The sequence below is a fragment of the Oncorhynchus mykiss genome, chromosome 23, assembly GCF_013265735.2.
Source record: "Oncorhynchus mykiss isolate Arlee chromosome 23, USDA_OmykA_1.1, whole genome shotgun sequence".
Classification (NCBI taxonomy): Eukaryota; Metazoa; Chordata; class Actinopteri; order Salmoniformes; family Salmonidae; genus Oncorhynchus; species Oncorhynchus mykiss.
In genome coordinates this window covers 30,604,796-30,628,602 of record NC_048587.1, presented here as the reverse complement: position 1 = coordinate 30,628,602, position 23,807 = coordinate 30,604,796, and the positions used below count along the sequence as shown (strand labels likewise).

The window sequence follows — 23,807 nt, the reverse complement described above, 5'->3', positions numbered from 1 at the left end:
AATAAAAGAGCTTAAACAGTATATGTGTGAAAAGTATGGAAAGTACATCAGCACATGCAAAAGTAACTCTTACAAGAGAAAGAGATCTAGAGAGATGTTATCAGCCCTCATACTGCTTACAGTACATTACGTTCACTAAGCTCTACCATGGCATAGCTACATTTAATCTTTAAGAGAACCCCAATCATTCTAAACATCATGTCATTCACAATCCCAGGCAATTGATGCTAAGACTGGAGCCAATGGGATCAGGCAATGCAAGACGTCCTAAATTAGCCCAAGTTGACAGCATGGAGATGTAGCCAAGATCAACAGTGGCTCCAAATACTGACAGCTTGCAAAGAGTCATAAGGACGAAAGCAACACTACAGTATGTTGATCATTCTGAGCTTCTCTCTGACACACTGCAGCCTGAGCTGTGAAAATGTCTGACGCAGCACAGTAGTCTATGCTTTCTGATCTGCACAAAAGATTTTCATTTGATAAAATATTCTGTTATTGTGGCTGATGTAAACATGGCCTTTGATCCCTGCCTCACAAAGGTCTGTGAGGCCTGTTGGCCTATGAGACATAAACAATTACATATGCCGGATTCTGAGATAGAAGTCATTGATTTTATCTACACCTGACTGACTTAGCGGACTAAGCTAGGTCCACACTAACTGAATGAGCACGGTGGATTTTCCTATTCCTCAAACAATCAAATCCATGGCTCAAGATAAATGATTCCTCATACATTGCTGTCAGATGTGCCCTGTCATCGATGCAGTCCAATAGAATGCCATCTCGTTTCAGAAGTGCGTATTTGCTTACCAAGAATGATTCATCCCACTCTAGAGAACATCCTGATTAAAGGAAATCTGCATAACAGAAACAAACACTGGTTTAGGGATTTAGACACACTGCTAAGACGCATCAGCACAGGAGGAGCATTTCTATTTGACTAAGTGGTGAGAAATGACTGTACCACCCTTTGATGATGCCAGGACAATACATTTATATTTTTGGTGATGTGTGAACAAATGCCTATCTCTCTTGTCTCAAAGTCCCAGGGGCCCCACAGAGTAACAAAAATCAATTTCAACTTTAGAAGTTGGAATTACATTTTCTACCCTCATTGAGGAGAGAGATGTCGGACAGATTGCTCTTGAGGGCGCAGATAAATGTCTGGAGAGGGAGAGAGATTCTGGTAACAAGCAACCTGAGCCAGTGCACACAGGCAGATGATTTACTAATGGAACAGAGAGTAGAGTCCAATAGAGTAATAACCAACCATGTGCCTGCCTGCCTCAAATGAATCTGCAGAGGAAGACATGGCTACATGCACCTTGAAATTGGAGGATTCATTCCCTATACTCTTTTGTCTGGCTGAAATACACACAAGCCTGATTGCCGGTATCATGTTGATGGGCTAGCAATGGAATGCATTCAAAGGGAACAGTGTACACTACATGACAAAAAGTATGTGGAAACCTGCTCGTCGAACATCTCATTCCAAAATCATGGTCATTACTTTGGAGCTGGTCCCCCCTTTGTTGCTATAACAGCCTCTAAGCTTCTGGGAAGGCTTTCCACTAAATGTTGGAACATTGCTGCGGGGACTTGCTTCCCTTCAGCCACAAGAACATTAATGAGGTTTGGCGCTAATTTTGAACGATTTGGCCTGGCACGCAGTCGGCGTTCCAATTGATCCCAAAGGTGTTCAATGGAGTTGAGGTCAGGGCTCTCTGCAGACCAGTGAAGTTCTTCCACACCGATCTTGACAAACCATTTCTGTATGGACCTCGCTTTGTGCACAGGGGCATTGTCCTGCTGAAACAAAGATTTCTCTTCACTGGAACTAAGTGGCCTAGCCTGAACCATGAAAAACAGCCCCAGACCATTATTCCTCTTCCACCAAACTTTAAAATGACTTGTTGGAAAGGTGGCATCCTATGACGGTGCCACGTTGAAATTGACGGAGCTCTTCAATAATGCCATTCTACGGCCGATGTTTGTCTGTGGAGATTGCATGGCTGTGTGCTCAATTTTATACACCTGTCAGCAACGGGTGTGGCTGAAACAGCCAAATCGACTAATTTAAAGAGGTGTCCACATACTTTTGTATGTATAGTGTATTTATGTATCCAGCTGAAATAACATACTTGATTGACAGTGTTATTATAGTGTATAGAGAGAGGCAGATTAATATAATCTCGAAATTGAGAGATTGTGATGGCTGGAAGATATCTCACCTGCAGTTCTTGTTACAGTTCTCTTCTGTTATACCGTCTTCATCTTCTCCCCAGACATCCACCGCCGAGAAGATCAAGGCCACCAGGACAGCGAAACAGCACATCAAAGCGAAGATTACGATGCATTTCTGCTGAGACTGCAAAAGAGAAGAAACACATTGACTGTTTGTTATTTTTATTTCGCCTAGAGATGGTCAAAGTGCCCCAACCTTGCACTCACACAGCCTGATGTATTGCACCACACAGCAAATCATAAATGATAGCAGCGTGTTACCAGGGGAATTTTACACAAACATGTACATACTGTGCATGGCCACATGTTCAGGCTCCACCATATGGCTCTACCATATGGAGAAGAGAAGCCAACAGGGAACCCACTGAAGAGGCCTTTTAATTCCAACCTGGTATTTATAGCCACTAACTTGACATATTTAGGCTGCATCCTGGATCCATATGGTGAAAAGGTGACCCTTGGTTGGAAGGATAATGATGGGAAAAGGGAGAACAAAGTAGTTACAGGGAGGGCAGGGCTGGTGGTAGAGTGATCTACTGAAAACAGGTTGATTTTGCCCTAAATCAATCATGAGAAAGTACTGCTCGGGGCTTGTCCAAATCACATGGGACACTTGGACCTTGGCTAAGCCTGAAAAAGGGATATTGTAATGGCAGAAAATCTGCATTGTATACAGTAAATCATCACAACACTGTATTTATTAGTCTCTCTCAGACAGATCATCTAATAAAATAATTGTGGGTATATCAATAACAAGGTCTTGAGGTCTAATGTAGTCAAATTTATTTTTATTAAAGTTAATATGCCAGTGGAAACTGTGTGAACAATATGATGTATGCTAATGGTGCACCCTTGTTACTAATTATGCTTAGATGGCATGTTCAGTGTCAATGGGGCGGCAGGGTAGCCTAGTGGTTGGACTAGTAACCGGAAGGTTGCAAGTTCAAACCCCCAAGCTGACAAGGTACAAATCTGTCGTTCTGCCCCTGAACAGGCAGTTAACCCACTGTTCCTAGGCCGTCATTGAAAATAAGAATTTGTTCTTAACTGACTTGCCTAGTTAAATAAAGGTAAAATAATATAAAAATGTTACCCCTAACATGTTTCAGCTCCTCTGTGCAACATCTGATGATGTGAGAGTGCTAAGCTATATTCACTCTGCTAATTATGATCCTCAAAGGGCACCAGCTAATAAACAACATGTGCCCATAGAAAGATATGCTGACGTTGAACTGGGAAATGTACTGTGGATTTATAATTAACATAATTTATACATGAATTATAATTGCTGCTTAGGCTACTTACATGTGGTTGCTCAGAATTTGAAATGGCCTTTACTGATCTATCAAGTTAATCATAAGTTTCAATGCCATGGGGCATAAAGAAAACTTGAAAACACACTTATGGTGACAGACAATGCATTTAGCGACTGATCCACTCAAACATAACAATCAGCAAACGAATGTGGTTGCTGTAATTCATTTAATAGTGAATTACCAAGTTATTACATAAACATCACAGAGACCGTTATCTACCCACACACTAAAGGGTGTTTATCAAATCAAGATCAAATCACATTTTGTTTGTCACATGCACCGAATACAACAGGTTTTTATTTAATTTAATCTTTATTTAACAAGGTAGGTCAATTAAGAACAAATTCAAAATTTACAATGACGGCCTACCCCGGCCAAACCCTAACCCGGACAATGCTGGGCTAATTGTGCGCCACCCTATGGGACTCCCAATCATGGCTGGATGTGATACAGTCTGGATTCGAACCTGGGTCTGTAGGGACGACTCTAGCACTGAGATGCAGTGCCTTAGACCGGTCGGGAACACAAAACAGGTGTAGGCCTTACAGTGAAATGCTTACTTAAAAGCCCTTAATCAATAATGTGGTTTTACTAAAATAAACTATAAAAAATAAAGAATAAGAATAAAATGTAAAAATAACAAATTAAAGAGCAACAATAAAATAACAGTAATGAGGATATATACAGGGGGTACCGGTTAGTCAAGGTAGACTGCATAGATAATAAACAGAGTAGCAGCAGCGTAAAAATGGTGAGGGGGGTTGGGAGGGGTTGGGGGTAGCAATTTTATTAGATGCTCAGAAGTCTAATGGCTAGGGGGTATAATCTGTTAAAATGCCTTTTGGACCTAGACTTGCCACTCCGGTACCACTTGCTGTGCGGTAGCAGTGAGAACAGTCTATGACTAGGGTGGCTGGAGTCTTTGGGAATGTTTAGGGCCTTCCTCTGACACCGCCTGGTATAGAAGTCCTGGATGTCAGGAAGATTAGCTGTACTAGGCTGTACACATTTCCCTCGGTAGCGCCTTGCGGTTGGTGGCAGAGTAGTTGCCATACCAGGCGGAGATGCAACCAGTCAGGATGCTCTCGATGGTGCAGCTGTAGAACTTTTTGAGGATCTGAGGACCCATGCAGAATCTCTTCAGTCTCCTGAGGGGAATAGGCATTGTCGTGCCCTCTTCATGACTGTCTTGGGGTGTTTGGACCATGATAGTTTGTTGGTGATGTGGACACCAAGGAATTTGAAGCTCTCAACCTGCTCCACTACAGCCCCGTCGATGAGAATGGGGGTGTGCTCGCCCCTCCTTTCCTGTAATACACGATCATCTCCTTTGTCTTGATCACGTTGAGGGAGAGCTTGTTATCCTGCCACCACACTGCCAGGTCTCTGACCTCCTCCCTATAGACTGTCTCATCATTGTCGGTGATCAGGCCTACCACTGTTGTGTCGTCTGCAAACTTAATGATGGTGTTGGAGTCGTGCTTGGCCATGCAGTTATGGGTGAACAGGGAGCACAGGAAAGGACTGAGCACACACCCCTGAGGGGCCCCCGTGTTGAGGATCAGCGTGGTAGATGTGTTTTAACCTACCATTACCACCTGGGGGTGACCCATCAGGAAGTCCAGGATCCAGTTGCAGAGGGAGGTTTTTAGTCCCAGTCCTTAGCTTAGTGATGAGCTTTAAGGGCACTGTGGGGTTGAACATTGAGCTGTAGTCAGTAAATAGCATTCTCATGTAGGGGTTCCTTTTGTCCAGGTGGAAAAGGGCAGTGTGGATCTGTTGCGGCGGTATGCAAATTGGAGTGGGTATAGGGTTTCTGGGATAATGCTGTTGATGTTAGACATGATCAGCCCTTCAAATCACTTCATGGCTACAGATGTGAGTGCTACGGGTCAGTAGTCATTTAGGAAGATTACCTTGGTGTTCTTGGGCACAGGGACTATGGTGGTCTGCTTAAAACATGTTGGTATTACAGACTCGGTCAGGTACAGGTTGAAAATGTCAGTGAAGACACTTGACAGTTGGTCAGCACATGCTTTGAGTACACGTCCTGGTAATCCGTCTGGCCTTGCGGCCTTGAGAATGTTGATCTGTTTAAAGGTCTTACTCACGTCGGCTACGAAGAGCGTGATCACACAGTTGTCATGGAACAGCTGGTGCTCTCATATGTATGCTTCAGTGTTGCTTGCCTCGAAGCACGCATAGAAGTCATTTAGCTCATCTGGTAGGCTTGTGTCACTGGGAAGCTTGCGACTGTGCTTCCCTTTCTAGTCTGTAATAGCCCTGTCACATCCCACGAGTGTCGGAGCCGGTGTGGTAGGATTCAATCTTAGTCCTAAATTGACGCTTTGCCTGTTTGATGGTTCGTTGGAGGGCATAATGGGATTCCTTGAAAGTGGCAGCTCTACCCTTTAGCTCAGTGCGGATGTTGCTTGTAATCCATGGCTTCTGGTAGGGTTATGTGCATATGGTCACTGTAGGGATGACATTATCAATGCACTTATTGATGAAGCCAGTGACCGATTGTTATATATTGTTAATTCCATTCCTATACTTTAGATTTGTGTGTATTGTGTGTATTGTTGTGAAATTATTAGATATTAATTGTTAGATATTACTGCACTGTTGGAGCTAGAAACACCCACAATAGCGTCTGCTAAACACGTGTATGTGACCAATACAATGTTATTTTATTTGATGTGGTGTCAACGGAAGAATCACGAAAAACATATTCCAGCAAAACAGTCCTGTAGCTTAGCATCTGTGTCATCTGACCACTTCCGTATGGAGCGAGTTACTGGTACTTCCTGCTTTAGTTTTTGCTTGTAAGCAGGAATCAGGAGGATAGAGATAAGGTCAGATTTGTCAAATGGAGGGGGAGGGAGAGCTTTGTACACATCTCTGTGTGTCGAGTAAAGGTGGTCTAGAGTTTTTTCCCCTCTGGTTGCACATGTAACATGCTGGTAGAAATGAGGTAAAATGGATTTAAGTTTCCCTGCATTAAAGTCCCCGGCCACTAGGAGCACCGCCTCTGGATGAGCATTTTCTTGTTTGCTTATGGTTTTATACAGCTCGTTGAGTTGGGTCTTAGTGCCAGCATCGGTTTGTGGTGGTATATGGACAGCTTACGAAAAATATTGAAGAAAACTCTCTTGGTAAATAGTGTGGTCTACAGCTTATCATGAGATACTCTACCTCAGGCGAGCAAAACCTTGAGACTTCCTTAATATTAGATTTCGTGCACCAGCTGTTATTGACAAATAGACACAGACCACCACCCCTTGTCTTATCGGAGGCAGCTGTTCTATCTTGCCGATGCACGGAAAACCCAGCCAGCTGTATGTTATCCATGTTGTCGTTCAGCCACGTCTCGGTGAAACATAAGATTACAGTTTTTAAATGTCCTGTTGGTAGGATAGTCTTGATCGGAGCTCATCCAGTTTATTATCCAATAATTGTACGTTGGCTAATAGTGCGGATTGTAGAGGCAGATTCCCCACTCTCCGTTGGATTCTTATAAGGCATCCCGACCTACGTCCCCTATATCTCTGTCTCTTCTTCATGCGAAGGACAGGGATTTTGGCCTTGTCCAGTGTCTGAAGTAAATCCTTGGCGTCCGACTTGTTATTAAGAAAACAATCATTGCCCAGTATGAGGAGAGTAATCGCTGTTCTGATATTCAGAAGCTATTTTAGGTCCTGAGAGCCAGTGGCAGAAACATTATGTACAAAATAAGTTACACGAAATACCACACACAATAGCACAATTGGTTAGGAGCCTGAAAAACGTGTGTTTGCTTATTATATACTGTAGGCCAAGACTCTCCAACCGTGTTCCCAGAAAGCTACCCTCCTGTAGGTCTTCACTCCAACCCTAGTTGTAACTAACCTGATTCAGTTTATAACCCAGCTATTTATTAGAATAACATGAGCTAGATTAGGGTTGGAGCGAAAACCTACAGCATGGTAGCTCTCCAGGAACAGGGTTGGAGAGCCCTGATATAGGCTATTGCCGAAGGGGGCTCACTTATAATGAGAAAGTATTGGATAGCCATATATTGTATCGTCTAGTGACACTTTATATTCCAAAAACCCCAGGTTATAGTTTCCTCAGTGACCTGGTCAGTTTATAGTATATTTTACATACTTGGGTGTCCTTGGAGGGTAGAAAAAGTGAACCATAACATCACATAATATCCATTGAAATATTCCTTCATGTACAGTATATTCTCATGTTATCCGTATCGATTAAAAGTATACCCAATGCACTTTGTACAGTGGTAAATCATAACTCCAACCAAAACATTGTTTATTGTGCCATTGATTTACAACCATGACCTAATTACTCCAAAACATCAAGCCTGTAAATAAAACAATATCAAATCAAATGTCCCCATCTCTAACTGCTGTAAAGGGAACCAATCACATTTACCCTTGAACACAAAGGGCCATTAAATGGGTAGCATCACCAAGTTCAATACAACAAAAAAACAGTTATAGTTGTACATATACATTTCTCTAACATGATCATATAAGACCCCTGTGGGCACATTAGGACATATATGTGAATTATGTTTGTGTTGCTGGGAGGGGTCATATTGTATGTGCACTTGAGACTCAGCCAGATATCTGCCTCTGGAAAGGGGCCAGAGTCAATAGACCCTCCATTACCAAAATCTTTCTCCCTTGCTGAAAAACAGCCGTGCCCTCCTCGGTGAACATCCTGTTAAACAATAACGCCCACTTTGGTAAGACTGAGAAAGAAACAGTAATCACCACCAACAAGAACACTGAGTACAAACAGCACTGCCCACCAAGTATCACACAGCAATGTCCAGTAATATGAATATAAGTATAGAGGATTATATAGGGACTTCAATCTCTGAACACAAAAGTCTACTCCTAATGAAACAAGTATCCAATTGGCTATAGGAACCGGAACACAATACATTTCTACTTGGTTAATGCCTTCTAGAGGAGTTTCTTCTCGCCACTGTGCTTCTACATCTGCATTGCTTGCTCTTTGGGGTTTTAAGTTGGGTATCTGTCAAGCCCTTTTTGACAACTGCTGATATAAAAAGGTCTCTATAAAATATATTTGATTGATTGAGGCAACAGACCACATCTTCGACAAAGACATTAGACACCTCATTGGGTCCCACACTCACTACTAAGAGGCTGGACTGACTTTGCGTGAAGCCACAAGCCTGCTCAAAGTGCTTTAAAAGCTTCAAAGTTATGGTCCCTGTGAAAAGGCTGACTGGTACATGTCAGCTGGCAGGGTGCCCATCAGTCACACACCCAATTGAAGGGAAGGTCGACCTGGATGTGCATTCACATTCAGGGACCTGAGGTATACTGTAGATGCGTGCTGAATAGAGGGTGTTTCTTCATCAAGGATTAAAACATTAGGCGAAAATGTTAGAGGTGAAGGATGCAGTGGAAAGTTGGCCCATAATAGTTATTTTCCCAACTTGTGTGTATTCACTGCCGTTACAGTCAACTCGCTTTCAGAATGTTATGTAAGGTGAATTAAAACTATTTTACCATGGTAGTCATGGTTCTGTGGTATCATTCATTTAGAGCATTTTAACTAATTAGATTACAGTAATATTGAAAAGGGTAATGTAAATGTCTAGACGAGTCACAACTTATTTTCTAAGACAACCATAGTCAATTTTGTGTCTTACTGTACACAAGCAAAAGGCAGGCAAATGTCAGGGGATGATTATTCCTATTTTAGAGCTACAGACTACTCCTATTTTAGAGCTACCATGCCCTTATACTTCTCGAAGGAAAAGGGTATACCGAAGCACAGGTAGAGGGAAACTCAGACCTCGTATAGTGTTATGTTTTTATATCCTGTAATAATTTGACTAAAGTGGACTCTAAACATTGGAGAACCTCTGTAGAGAATGAAGCCCCATGGCGTGGACGCATTGTTTCATGAACATTTGAACAGCCAGTCTTGTTTTTGAGGCAAGTCAAGTATCTGTAAACCACTGCTGTGACCAGATATTGTTTAGACGCAAACCAAGTATCTGTAAACCACTGCTGTGACCAGAGATTGTTGAGGCAAGCCAAGTATCTGTAAACCACTGCTGTGACCAGAGATTGTTTAGAGGCAAGCCAAGTATCTGTAAACCACTGCTGTGACCAGAGATTGTTTAGATGCAAGCCAATTATCTGTAAGCCACTGCTGTGACCAGAGATGCAACTTCATTTTCCATTTCATTTGTACTCGCTGAAAATGTGATTCCAGAATAGATGAACAGCTGGAGCGTTTGCCTGTTGACTTTAACCATTGACTTCAGCCTACATACAGTACAAGAATTGGAAAATGCTGTCCCTTAACACTTTAGCATGTATACAGCTATCCAGCTATACAGCTTATGCTCCCAACAAACCAGATTTGTCTTTCTTTCAGCATATACTTCAAGTGTTGAGCTATACTGATCGAAACTGACAGGGCCTGACAATCAGGGATTTATGGTTGGATTCATAGAAGCTACAATCTAAATGTGCTTCCCTTGGGACGGTCATATTTATAACAAGATAATTTAAATAACTAAAAAGCAGAAATACATGCTTTAATTCATACTTGGCTCTCAGCAGTGATTAACAGATGGCTGCACACCTCTTCTGTACGGGTTCAGTAACCTACAACATCCCTTCATCAAGTCCCAGAGATCTCTAAGCACTCAGTTTTAACCTCTACCCACCCACAAGGTTGGTCTACCACAGTCCCTGTACCAGAAGAACTGTCATCACTCACCAGCCTCACCTTCAGAACACCTAGAAGCCAAACACATGCACATCCAGAGATACAACTTGTAACAGAAAGGGCAGGGGAAATTACATGAGATAAATATTAAACTGTGTAAGAAAAAGTAGTTATACACTTGTGTTGAACATAAGTGCTCAAAAATGTAAAACAGGAAAAGCAATGACAACTGACTTAGATTGGAAATATTACTCTGGGCTTTTGCTAATGTCAGGTTTTTCAATCGTGACTTCTTTGTAAACACACCTTACTTTCCCATTAAAAAAAAAGACAATGATTTATCTTTTTCTGAGGAACATCTAATCGAAGCGGAGGATTTCTTATGGAACTTGGCATGTTGTACAGACAAGCAAGAAGCAGAGTATAACTATATGCTACACTCAATTTCCCATCTGTATTCTTGTGAGAGGATCTTCCATTCTAATTTAGTAGGGAAAGTCGAGGCCTAAGGCACTTGTTGACATCTACCAACTTGGTACTTGTTAAAGAACAGGGCCCGGTTTCCCGATAGCGATGGAATTTAGGCTGACAAGTATTTTAAAGATGCATCTTTCAAACAATGGATGAATATGTAACATGCGTTTCCCAAAACACCCTGCAGAGATAACTGAGTCGTTGGAACATACGTTGATACTGATAGGATCGAAAGATAGGTAGTAACTGCTCTCGGATCAACTTTCTCCGTTCAAAATCTTTCCTTAACATTATAATTGTTGTACAATACTGATGACGGATCGACTCCTAGAGAGATAAGCCCACTATGGTTGCAAATATTGAAGCGGATTATTCTATTGCTTACCCAATAACAACACACCAAAGTCACAGATTTGGCACACCAAAAAATGTTGCCTGCGCTGCAGAAGTCTAAATACTGTAGGTCTGCTAATACAGGATTAGTAAAGGCCCAGTGCACTACTATTTTTATGAATATATTTTTTGGGGTTCCCTGTTGTGTTTGACCAAAGCACCGATTGCACCGACGACCGTGTCAGCATGTACTGTGCCCGGCCCGCCACTGGATGTGCGCTATAGTGTGCGATGGGACAAGGACATCTCTGCCGACCAAACCCTGCCCGAACCCAGACGACGCTGGGCTAATTGTGCGCCGCCCCATGGGTCTCCCGGTCGCGGCCGGCTACAACAGAGCCTGCACTCGAATCCAGAATCTCTAGTGGCACAGCTAGCCAATGCGATGCAGTGCCTTAGATCGCTGCGCCAATTAGGAGGCCCAACGCTGCTCCTATCTAACAGTGAACTTAGCCTTAAGCCTTAAGATGCTTTTCGGAAAAAGGGCTCTGATGATGCCTTTGGTAGACTGTTGTGGGTGCTGAGACTCATGATGAACACTGACAAACACACCGGGATGAAAGAATTGGAATGAATTCCAATGTGCACATTGGCTAACCAGACTATCTGCATTGTGTCCCGCCACCCACCACCTGCCAACACCTCTTTTACACTACTGCTACTCTCTGTTCATCATGTGTGCATAGCCACTTTAACCATATCTACATGTACATACTACCTCAATTAGCTTGACTAACCGGTGTCTGTATGTAGCCTTGCTACTTTAATAGCCTCGCTACTGTATATAGCCTGTCTTTTTACTGTTGTTTTATTTCTTTACTTACCTATTGTTCACCTCATACCTTTTTTGCACTATTGGTTAGAGCCTGTAAGTAAGCATTTCACTGTAAGGTCTGTTGTATTCAGCGCACGTGACAAATAAACTTTTATTTAATTGTTTGACCCATTTCCTAAACAACAGATACTTAATGCATATTGGTGTAAGAACTGTGTTTACCTTTTACATATAGACACTTTACACACAGGGGACTTACAGTAGTGTGGAGAACATGTAAAATACAGTTAAGACACAACAAAACAGTGTAATCAGTTAGATTGATTTGATAAGAAAGTTCTTTGGAGTACCAGATTTTTTAAATAAAGATATCTGATTGATGGCACTGTATGTGCAATCTTAGAGATGCTCTTCTTGAATTATAAATCAATACCTCTGAGTTTCTTTATGTCTCTGAAGGTTGGTGCTAAATCCGCTTCCTGAATAATGTTTAAAGGACATCACTTTTTTCAAGCTTATCAAGTACAAATGGCTTCTCTACCCAACATTAACAATGAAATCTTCAGCACCTCTCCAAAGGTGTAACTAAAACAAAGAGAAGTGGAATAAGTTAAACTGGTGGTATGATGCACAGCAGCTAAGGAAAGGGAATTAGAGTATCTTTACTTCACGTAAGGTAGAAAGATAGCTACAGTAAGAAATAGTGAGGTGGACTGTATATCTATCAAACAATGGATATTGCAATATATGGCTTTATTTTATATACTACTTAAAAGTTATTACATTAAGAAGAGTAATTACATTATCCAGTGGATATTCAATTATGTTGTACCAAGAATAGAGTGAGGGCCCTCCGTTGGGTGAGCCCACAGGAAAATCTTCATATATGTTCTTGTTTACATGTTACGTAATGTACCAACATACAGTACATACATGTTTCAAAGCAACACACAAGAGATCATACTCTTAAATCAGCCTCATTTATCAAACATTCAAGTGGGATCAATTTATTGGTACACTAATTCACAGTGAAATTGATCAAACTTAAGCAAACAATCTGTAATCACGATATTGAATTGATAGATTAGGATTGCCCCTAAAATGGAGTTCAAGGACTTTTAAATTGATTCAGGTAAGTTCCATAGAACTGCTGCTGCCATCAGAACAAACAAAAGCATACCTAAAATAAATTATTGAAACCATTTTCAATAATTAATAATTATATAACATACTTATTTACAAGCACAATGATTTACAACATTTGTGTCATTGAACTATTCCCCAGACCACAATATATATATATATATATATATAAAAGATCTCTCATCACCTGATGTTGCACTGTGTCTTCGGCGTGCATATCTCTGACACCTGCAACAAAGTGCTGGCAAATGCACCACCTAGTCCAAACAGTGTCTGGTTCCTCAGTCTCCTGGCTCCTGTCTTCTTATTCACTGTCTTTCTACCGCTATGCCCATCACACAGTGTTGTTCACTACAGTACTGTGCCTCCTCTTTAAATGACAGTGTGTAGGTCCCCTGAGCCAGTGAGTCAGGACAGTGTGTCCTGTCAGCCGGATGAGTCTCTGCACATACTCAGCACATCAAGGCTAGGCACTCTGGGATATATGGTCTTTCGCTGGACACGCTCACTCCTTTTCCATTTCCAGAGTGAAGGACAGACTGTATTCATGTTGGCTGATGGCCCAGACAAGATACTTACAGTGCAAATGGTACCATTTTTCCATGGCCCTGATATTTCCATCTAGAAGTGCAGAGATGCTCAAGTTGTGTTGGTTTAAAATTAATAATTTGTTATACTGGTTTGGTTTTGTCCAACGGCTGGTTAAAAGCCTCACAGAGGAATGTGTGACACCATGACACAAAAGTGCGACACAACAGTGCGACTTCAGAAATGTTGCAGAGCCCCAGGTACCCCAGGACCAAGATTGACATGGAAATTCAACTAAGGAACAAGCAAATGGCAATATCAGATTCATGTAGCCTACATTCTGTATAGGCTACTGCAAACTGATCCTCACATTAACATAGCTCTAACATAACTCTTTTGACATATTTGATCCTGTAAAGTCAGAACTGTGAATTAATGATAATGAGTTGGGCTTAGAGCTTGGCAAACAAGTCCAGCCAGCTTATTGATAGCTGTATTGGTGCGGAGAATGTCTGGCGAAATGCTAGATATTTCAGTTTCAATCTGACGGCTAGTCACATAGCTGAACCAATCAATGGAACCTGGATCTCATCTGTCATGAAGACAAGCAGAAAGGAGGTGGTGGGATGGAATATCAAGGGGAATTTTGGTTTCAAGGATAAGTAGCCTAATCAGCTCTGACACAAATGATAGTAACAGCTTAGTTGAAGAGGGCTGATTTGGAGTGAGAAAACCTATACAAATCCTATACTTGAAAGTGCCATGTAAGACTCCATTTCAGCATGCACGTTATAAGCCTACACATCTGATAATATAATCTACAATCACTGGTACACCATCATATGGTAAGATTGGCTGTGATCAGGCTTATCTGCCAACAGTTAGCATTAGCATAATTGTTGTCACTCAATTTACAGTTTATCCTAGACACCCAACTCACTGTTTCTTTCCTAATGTAATATCACCACTTAAACAAGAGACAAGCCAAGTCTCAATCTGTTGGCAATTTATGCAGAGGCATTACTGTTGCAACATTCATCAATACCCAATCAGCGGGGGATTGCCATCAATTCATTCCATCGGTACTGGGCCTAAAGGTTAGCGCTGATCCCTGCAAGAACTTTCATCACTCCAGTCTGCATTATGAGAAGTAATTTACTATTTCAATACTAACATGTTACAGAAAAAATGTAGCCTGCCACATGGTCTAGGTCAGTACCTATCTAATTTACAGTACCAGTCAAAAGTTTGGACACTCCTACTCATTCAAGGGTTTTTCTTTATTTTTACTATTTTCTACATTTCATACAAAACTATGAAATTACACATAAGGAATCTTGTACTAACCAAAACAGTGTTACATTCAAAATATATTTTAGATTCTTCAAAGTAGCCAGCTTTTGCCTCGATGACAGCTTTGCACACTCTTCGCATTCTCTCAACCAGCTTCACCTGGAATGCTTTTCCAACAAAGGAGATCGCAATATGCTGAACACTTGTTGGCTACTTTTCCTTCACTCTGTGGTCCAACTCATCCCAAACCATCACAGTTGGGTTGAGGTCAGGTGATTGTGGCCAGGTCATCTGATGCAGCACTCCATCACTCTCCTTCTTGGTAAAATAGCCCTTACAAAGCCTGGAGTTGGGTCATTGTCCTGTTGAAAAACAAATAGTCCCACTAAACACAAACAAGATGGGATTGCATAAGACTGCATAATGCTGTGGTATCCATGCGGGTTAAGTGTGCCTTGAATTCTAAATAAATCACTGACAGTGTCACCAGCAAAGCACCATCACACCTCCTACTCCCTGCTTCACGGTGGGAACCACACATGGGGAGATAATCCGTTCACCTACTCTGCATCTCACAAAGACACGGCCGTTGGAACCAAAAATCTCAAATTTGGACTCATCGACCAAAGGATACAGTGGCTTGTGAAAGTATTCACCCCCTTGGCATTTTTCCTATTTTGTTGCCTTACAAGCTGGAATTAAAATAGATTTTGGGGGGTTTTTATCATTTGATTTACACAAAATGCCTATCAATTTGAAGATACAAATATTTTTATTGTGAAACAAACAAATAAGACAAAAAAACTGAAAACTTGAGCGTGCATAACTATTCACCCCTCTATAGTCAATACTTTGTGAGCCACCTTTTGCAGAAATTACAGCTGCAAGTCTCTTCGTGTATGTCTCCATAAGCTTGGCACATCTAGCCACTGGGATTCTTGCCCATTCTTCAAGGCAAAACTGCTCCAGCTCCTTCAAGTTGGATGGGTTCCGCTGGTGTACAGCAATCTTTAAGTCATACCACAGATTCTCAATTGGATTGAGGTCTGGGCTTTGACTAGGCCATTCCAAGACATTTACATTTTTCCACTTAAACCACTCAAGTGTTGCTTTAGCAGTATGATTTGGGTCATTGTCCTGCTGGAAGGTGAACCTCCGTCCCTGTCTCAAATCTCTGGAAGACTGAAACAGGTTTCCCTCAAGAATTTCCCTGTATTTAGCGTCATCCATCATACCTTAAATTCTGGCCAGTTTCCCAGTCCCTGCCAATAAAAAAACATTGTGATGAGAGGTGCTGGGTTTGCGCCAGACATAGCATTTTCCTTGATGGCCAAATAGCTCAATTTTAGTCTAATCTGTCCAGAATACTTTCTTCCATATGTTTGGGGAGTCTCCCCCATGCCTTTTTGGCAAACACCAAACACGTTTGCTTATTTTTTTCTGGCCACTCTGTTGTAAAGCCCAGCTCTGTGGAGTGTAGGGCTTAAAGTGGTCCTATGGACAGATACTCCAATCTCTGCTGAGCTTTGGTGCTCCTTCAGGGTTATCCTTGGTATCTTTGTTGCCTCTCTGATTAATGCCCTCCTTGCCTGGTCCGTGAGCTTTGGTGGGCGGCCGTCTCTTGGCAGGTTTGTTATGGTGCCCTATTCTTTACATGTTTTAATAATCGATTTAGGATGTTCAAAGTTTCTGATATTTTTTTATAACCCAACCCTGATCTGTACTTCTCCACAACTTTGTCCCTGACCTGTTTGGAGAGCTCCTTGGTCTTCATAGTACCACTTGCTTGGTGGTGCCCCTTGCTTAGTGGTGTTGCAAACTCTGCAGCCTTTCAGAACAGGTGTATATATACTGAGATCATGTGACAGATCATGTGACACTTAGATAGCACACAGGTGGACTTAATTTAACTAATTACAGTATGTGACTCCCGAAGGTAATTGGTTGTACCAGATCTTATTTAGGAGCTTCATAGCAAAGGGGGTGAATACATATGCATGCACCACTTTTCGGTTTTAATTATTAATTTTTTTTTGAAACAAGTTGTTTTTTAAATTTCACTTCACCGATCTGGACTATTTTGTGTATGTCTATTAGATGAAATCCAAATAAAAATCAATTTAAATTACAGGTTGTAATGCAACAAAATAGGAAAAACGCCAAAGGGGTGAATACTTTTGCAAGGCACTATAGATTTCCATCAGTCTAATGTCCATTGCTCATGTTTCTTGGCCCAAGCAAGTCTCTTCTTCTTTTGCTGTCCTTTAGTAGTGGTTTCTTTGCAGCAATTTGACCATGAAGGCCTGATTCATGAAGTCTCCTCTGAACAGTTGATGTTGAGATGTGTCTGTTACTTGAACTCAGTGAAGCACTTATTTGGGCTGCAATCTGAGGGGCATTTAATTCTAATTAATTTATCCTCTGCAGCAGAGGTCAATCTGGGTCTTCCTTTCCTGTGGCGGTACTCATGAGAGCCAGTTTCATCATAGCTCTTGATGGTTTTTATGACTTTAGTTTAAGAAACTTTCAAAGCTCTTTTCTTAAAGTAATGATGGACTGTTGTTTCACTTTGCTTATTTGAACTGTTCTTGACATAATATGAACTTGGTCTTTTACCAAATAGGTCTATCTTCTGTATACCATCCCTACCTTTGTCTGATTGGCTCAAATGCATTATGAAGGAAAAAAATTCCACAAATGAACTTTAACAAGGCACACCTGTTAATTGAAATGCATTCCAGGTGATTACCTCATGAAGCTGGTTGAGAGAATGCCAAGAGTGTGCAAAGCTGTCATCAAGAAAAGGGTGGCTACTTTGAAGAATCTCAAATATAAAATATATTTTGATTTGTTAAACACTTTTTTGGTGTGTTGTTTCATAGTGTTGATGTCTTCACTATTATTCTACAATGTAGAAAATAGTACAAACAAAGAAAAACCTTAGAATGAGAAGGTGTGTCAAAACTTTTGACTGGTATTGTATGTCTGGGCTTGGAGGCAGACAGGTGTGCGCTAGCTACATGCCAGTGACTGACAATGTGTTTATTAGATTTTATTTATTCGCACCAAAGAAAAGAAGTGGAAACCAAGAGTATGGATCAAAAACTGGTAAAAAAAAGAGGTGTGAAGTTGAAAGGCCAAAAGGTCTTAAATGAAAACCACACCAGAAATATAAGCACAAACAATCTGTTAAACAAAACATATTAATGATACTTGTACATGATATACTCAGTATACAAGAAAAGTGTGCTGCATGGGTTCCAACAGGAGGAGCTTTGCTGTCTGTGATTGGTTATTGGCACTCATGTCACCCACTGATTAATGCTGCTGCCAATCACACAATGGAGTGATGGGTGTTTAAATGGAATAGAGTTTAGCTCTAATGGTTCCTTGACTTTAGCATGTTCAATTGCACCAACCTGAGTTACCACCAGAGTGGATCTTTATGTGGAATCTCCTAAAGGAACTTCAACATTGGGAATGTGAAGTGAGGATGCTAATGATTGTGATTAACAATCAATAGTAACTATTCAATATCAATGAGCCATCATATGTGTGATGCATCTCCTTTTCAATGCCAGTCAAGCAGTCAAGTTGATCGTTGACGAGGTCCTCTTCTTACCTCCATCACACAGAAAGGTCAGAATACAAACGCTGCCGTTCGCCTTGGAACTCGGCTGACCTCCCCACTATTAAAGACCCAGTGCACTACTTTTGTCATTATTATTTTATATATATATATATATCAAATCAAATCAAATTGTATTTGTCACATACACATGGTTATCAGATGTCAATGCGAGTGTAGCGAAATGCTTATGCTTCTAGTTCCGACAAGGCAGTAATAACCAACGAGTAATCTAACCTAACAATTTCACAACAACTACCTTATACACAAAAGTGTAAAGGGATGAAGAATATGTACATAAAAATATATGAATGAGTGATGGTACGGATCTGCATAGACAAGATGCAGTAGATGGTATAGAGTACAGTATATACATATGAGATGAGTAATGTAGGGTATGTAATATAAAAGTGGCATTGTTTAAAGTGGCTAGTGATACATGTACTACATAAAGATGGCAAGATGCAGTAGATGGTACAGAGTACAGTATATACATATACATATGAGATGAGTAATGTAGGGTATGTAAACATTATATTAAGTGGCATTGTTTTAAGTGGCTACTGATACATTTTTACATACATTTTTCCATTATTAAAGTGGCTGGAGTTGAGTCAGTATGTTGGCAGCAGCCACTCAATGTTAGTGGTGGCTGTTTAACAGTCTGATGACCTTGAGATAGAAGCTGTTTTTCAGTCTCTCGGTACCTGCTTTGATGCACCTCTACTGACCTCGCCTTCTGGAAGATAGCGGGGTGAACAGGCAGTGGCTCGGGTGGTTGTTGTCCTTGATGATCTTTATGGCCTTCCTGTGACATTGGGTGGTGTAGGTGTCCTGGACGGCAGGTAGTTTGCCCCCGGTGATGCATTGTGCAGACCTCACCACCCTCTGGAGAGCCTTACGGTAGTGGGCGGAGCAGTTTCCGTACCAGGCGGTGATACAGCGCGACAGGATGCTCTCGATTGTACATCTGTAAAAGTTTGTGAGTGCTTTTTGGTGACAAGCCGAATTTCTTCAGCCTCCTGAGGTTGAAGAGGCACTGCTGCGCCTTCTTCACCACGCTGTCTGTGTGGGTGGACCAATTCAGTTTGTCCGTGATGTGTACACTGAAGAACTTACTACCATCTCCACTACTGTCACCTCGATGTGGATATGGGGGTGCTCCCTCTGCTGTTTCCCGAAGTCCACGATCATCTCCTTTGTTTTGTTGACGTTGAGTGAGGTTATTTTCCTGACACCACACTCTGAGGGCCCTCACCTCCTCCCAGTAGGCCGTCTCGTCGTTGTTGGTAATCAAGCCTACCACTGTAGTGTCGTCTGAAAACTTGTTGATTGAGTTGGTGGCTTGCATGGCCACGCAGTCGTGGGTGAACAGGGACTGCAGGAGAGGGCTCAGAACGCACCCTTGTGGGGCCCCGGTGTTGAGGATCAGCGGGGTGGAGATGTTGTTACCTACCCTCACCACCTGGGGGCAGCCCGTCAGGAAGTCCAGTATCCAGTTGCACAGACCCAGGGTCTCGAGCTTGATGACGAGTTTGGAGGGTACTGGGGTGTTAAATGCTGAGCTGTAATCGATGAACAGCATTCTCACATAGGTATTCCTCTTGTCCAGATGGGTTAGGGCAGTGTGCAGTGTGGTTGCGATTGCGTCGTCGGTGGACCTATTGGGGCGGTAAGCAAATTGGAGTGGGTCTAGGGTGTCAGGTAGGGTGGAGGTGCTATGGTCCTTGACTAGTCTCTCAAAGCACTTCATGATGATGGAAGTGAGTGCTATGGGGCGGTAGTCGTTTAGCTCAGATACCTTAGCTTTCTTGGGAACAGGAACAATGGTGGCCCTCTTGAAGCATGTGGGAACAGCAGACTGGGATAAGGATTGATTGAATATGTCCGTAAACACACCAGCCAGCTGGTCTGCGCATGCTCTGAGGACGCGGCTGGGGATGCCGTCTGGGCCTGCAGCCCTGCGAGGGTTAACACGTTTAAATGTTTTACTCACGTCAGCTGCAGTGAAGGAGAGTCCACAGGTTTTGGTAGTGGGCCGTGTCAGTGGCACTGTATTATCCTCAAAGCGAGCAAATAAGTTGTTTAGTCTGTCTGGGAGCAAGACATCCTGGTCCGTGACAGGGCTGGTTTGCTTTTTGTGATACATGGTTGACTGTACACCCTGCCACATACCTCTTGTGTCTGAGCCATTGAATTGTGACTATACTTTGTCTCTATACTGACGCTTAGCTGGTTTGATTGCCTTGCGGAGGGAATAGCTAGAATGTTTGTATTCGGTCATGTTTCCGGTCACCTTGCCCTGGTTAAAAGCAGTGGTTCGCTCTTTCAGTTTCGTGCGAGCTGCCATCAATCCACGGTTTCTGGTTTGGGAATGTTTTAATAGTTGCTGTGGGTACGACATCGCCAATGCACTTGCCAATAAACTTGCTCATCGAATCAGCGTATTCATCAATGTTGTTGTTTGACGCAGTGCGGAACATATTCCAATCCACGTGATTGAAGCAATCTTGAAGCGTGGAATCAGTTTGGTCGGACCAGCGTTGAACAGACCTGAGCGCAGGACCTTCCTGTTTTAATCTCTGTTTTTTTCTGGGAGCAACAAAATGGAGTCTTGGTCAGCTTTTCCAAAAGGAGGGCGGGGGAGGGCCTTATATGCGTCGCGGAAGTTAGAATAACAATGATCCAGGGTTTTACCAGCCCTGGTTGCACAATCGATATGCTGATAGAATTTAGGGAGTCTTGTTTTCAGATTAGCCTTGTTAAAATCCCCAGCTACAATGAATTCAGCCTATATATTAAATTCATATATTTTTTATTCATATTTTTCAGGGGGTGCTCCAGCACCCTTAGCACCTCTACTTCCAGTGGCTATGCCCCTCTCTCCTCTGTCTCTCAGAGTAGTAGCTGGTAAAGATTGTGTCTACTATAGTCTGAAGGACTGGGAAGCGCTCCCTGCCTTGCATGGCAGCTCAGCCCATTAATTACAGCCAGGGCCCTCCTGATCAATAAGTCAATTAAGCCTCCATTAGAGCGACATGAGAGCTGAGGCCTCCAGACACCTACTAATGCCAGACTGGAGAAAACTTCCCCACATTCCTGTGAAGCATCAGCCCGGGACTTTAATGACCAGAGGACAGCTGGTGCAGAACGAACACCATAATAAATAGGAAAATTGTGATGGGAATTCCTAAACTGCTGCACTGACAGAAAAACAGCCATTTTACTCAAGACAATGGATCATTTAAATACTATCTGTGTCAGAGGACTCTGCTGCCTGTCAGAATAGAAAAGCCTTGAACACGTCAAATGCAAAGGTAGGCAAAACAAACAAATTTATGCTGGTGCAGAAACATCAGTTTTAGGAGCTGCAATAGGCTACCACTGTTCTCCATTTACAGTAGGAATAGTATATTTTTTGCAGACTCCTCCGGTTCTTCTAATGTTGCTTCTTGCTTCCTGCCTCAATCCTCTCTGCATATCTGTAGAGTATCATATTGCCATGGGCAGGTCCACTATCAACCTCTTTCCATAGGGACCATCTTTACTGTGGAATCAGCACGATTTATAATGGCACTGCCAGGACTGATCTGTGTCTGGTTTAGAGGGGGTGTAAACTCCCATCAGGACTGTTCTAAGCCGCATACTTAAAAGCCAGACTCCGACACACTCTGCAGGCTAAATAACTTTCATTAAAGCTTTGCCAATAGGAACAAGTGTGCTTATCTCTTGACAAGCCACAGGCAAAATTCATTCATTAAGGAGGAGGTAAAAACAATGAGCAAATGTTTTGACTTCAGGGGAGATTCCAGGACATGACGGGGTTTAATTATTTGGTCTTTGTTTCAAGCAGGGTTTTTGTCTGTAAAGAACATAATCAGCAGATCGTGTAACCGGAGGTATTGTTATTAATCAAAGGAGGATTATCTTTATTTTTATGAGTATACTTTGCTTTACATTCGATACATTATGATCACAGTCTATACTGAACAAAAATATATGCGTAACATGTAAAGTGTTGGTCCCATGTTTCATGAACTGAAATAAACAATCCCAGAAAAGTTCCATACGCACAAAAAGCTTATTTCTCACAAATGTTGTGCGCAAATTTGTTTACATCCCTGTTAGTGAGCATTTCTCCTTTGCCAAGATAATCCAACCACCTGACAGGTGTGGCATATCAGGAAGTTCTGAGGGAGCGTGCAATTGTCATGCAGACTGCAAGAATGTTACTTTTCTCAAGAGAATTTGGACAAACTGTCAGAAACCGTCTCAGGGAAGCTCCTCTCCATGTTCATTGTCTTCACCAGGGTATTGGACTGACTACAGTTTGGCGTCGTAACCAAATTCAGTTGGCAAATACTCACCTTCGATGGCCACTGGCACACTGGAGAAGTGTGCTCTTCATGGATGAATTCCGGTATCAATTGTAAGGGGCAAATGGCAGACCATGTGTATGGCGTTGTGTGGGCGAGCGGATTACTCATGTCAATGTTGTGAACAGAGTGCCCCATGGTGGCATTGGGGTTATGGTATTGGCAGGCATATGCTAAGGACATCGAACACATTTGCATTTTATTGTTGGCAATTTGAATGCACAACGATACCGTGACGAGTTCCTGAGGCCCATTGTCATGCCATTCTTTCGCCGCCATCTCCTCATGTTTCAGCATGATAATCCATGGCCCCATGTCGCAAGGATCTGTACACAATTCCTGGAAGCTGAAAATGTCACAGTTCTCCCATGGCCTGCATACTCACCAGACATGTAACCCATTGAGCCCATGTTTCGGATTAACCCATGTTTCGGATGCTCTAGATCGACGTGTGAGACATCGTGTTCCAGTTCCCGCCAATATCCAGCAACTTCGCACAGCCATTGAAGAGGAGTGGGACAGCATTCCACGGGCCACAATCAACAGCCTGATCAACTCTATGCGAAGGAGATGATACTGACTGCTTTTCTGATCCATGCCGCTACCTTGTTTTAACATATCTGTGACCAACAGATGTATATCTGTATTCCCAGTAATGTGAAATCCATAGATAAGGGCCTAATTTATTTATTTAAATTTCCTTATATGAACTGTAAATCAGCAGAATCTTAGAAATTGTTGCATTTTGCATTCATATTTTTGTTCAGTGTATAATTGCAGTATTGTTCTCATGGGGAAGGCCTCAGCATAGGGCAAATAAAATAGGACCACACCACTGGAGGACTTCACCGTAGACATGAACAAACAAAATTGTAGACCTGCACCAGACTGGACAGACTGCATCTGCAATA

The 23,807-nt window shown here is 42.2% G+C and overlaps 1 protein-coding gene across 1 annotated transcript in view; it reads right to left on the bottom strand.

The window, feature by feature from the left end:
* The window catches only part of LOC110502560 (inactive phospholipase D5-like), a 74,438-nt gene that overhangs the window by 30,731 nt on the left and 19,900 nt on the right, over nt 1-23,807 (bottom strand). The window contains exon 2 of the mRNA XM_021580679.2: nt 2,235-2,371. Coding sequence (XP_021436354.1) covers nt 2,235-2,371 — 137 coding nt within the window. The remainder of the gene's footprint in view (nt 1-2,234; nt 2,372-23,807) is intronic.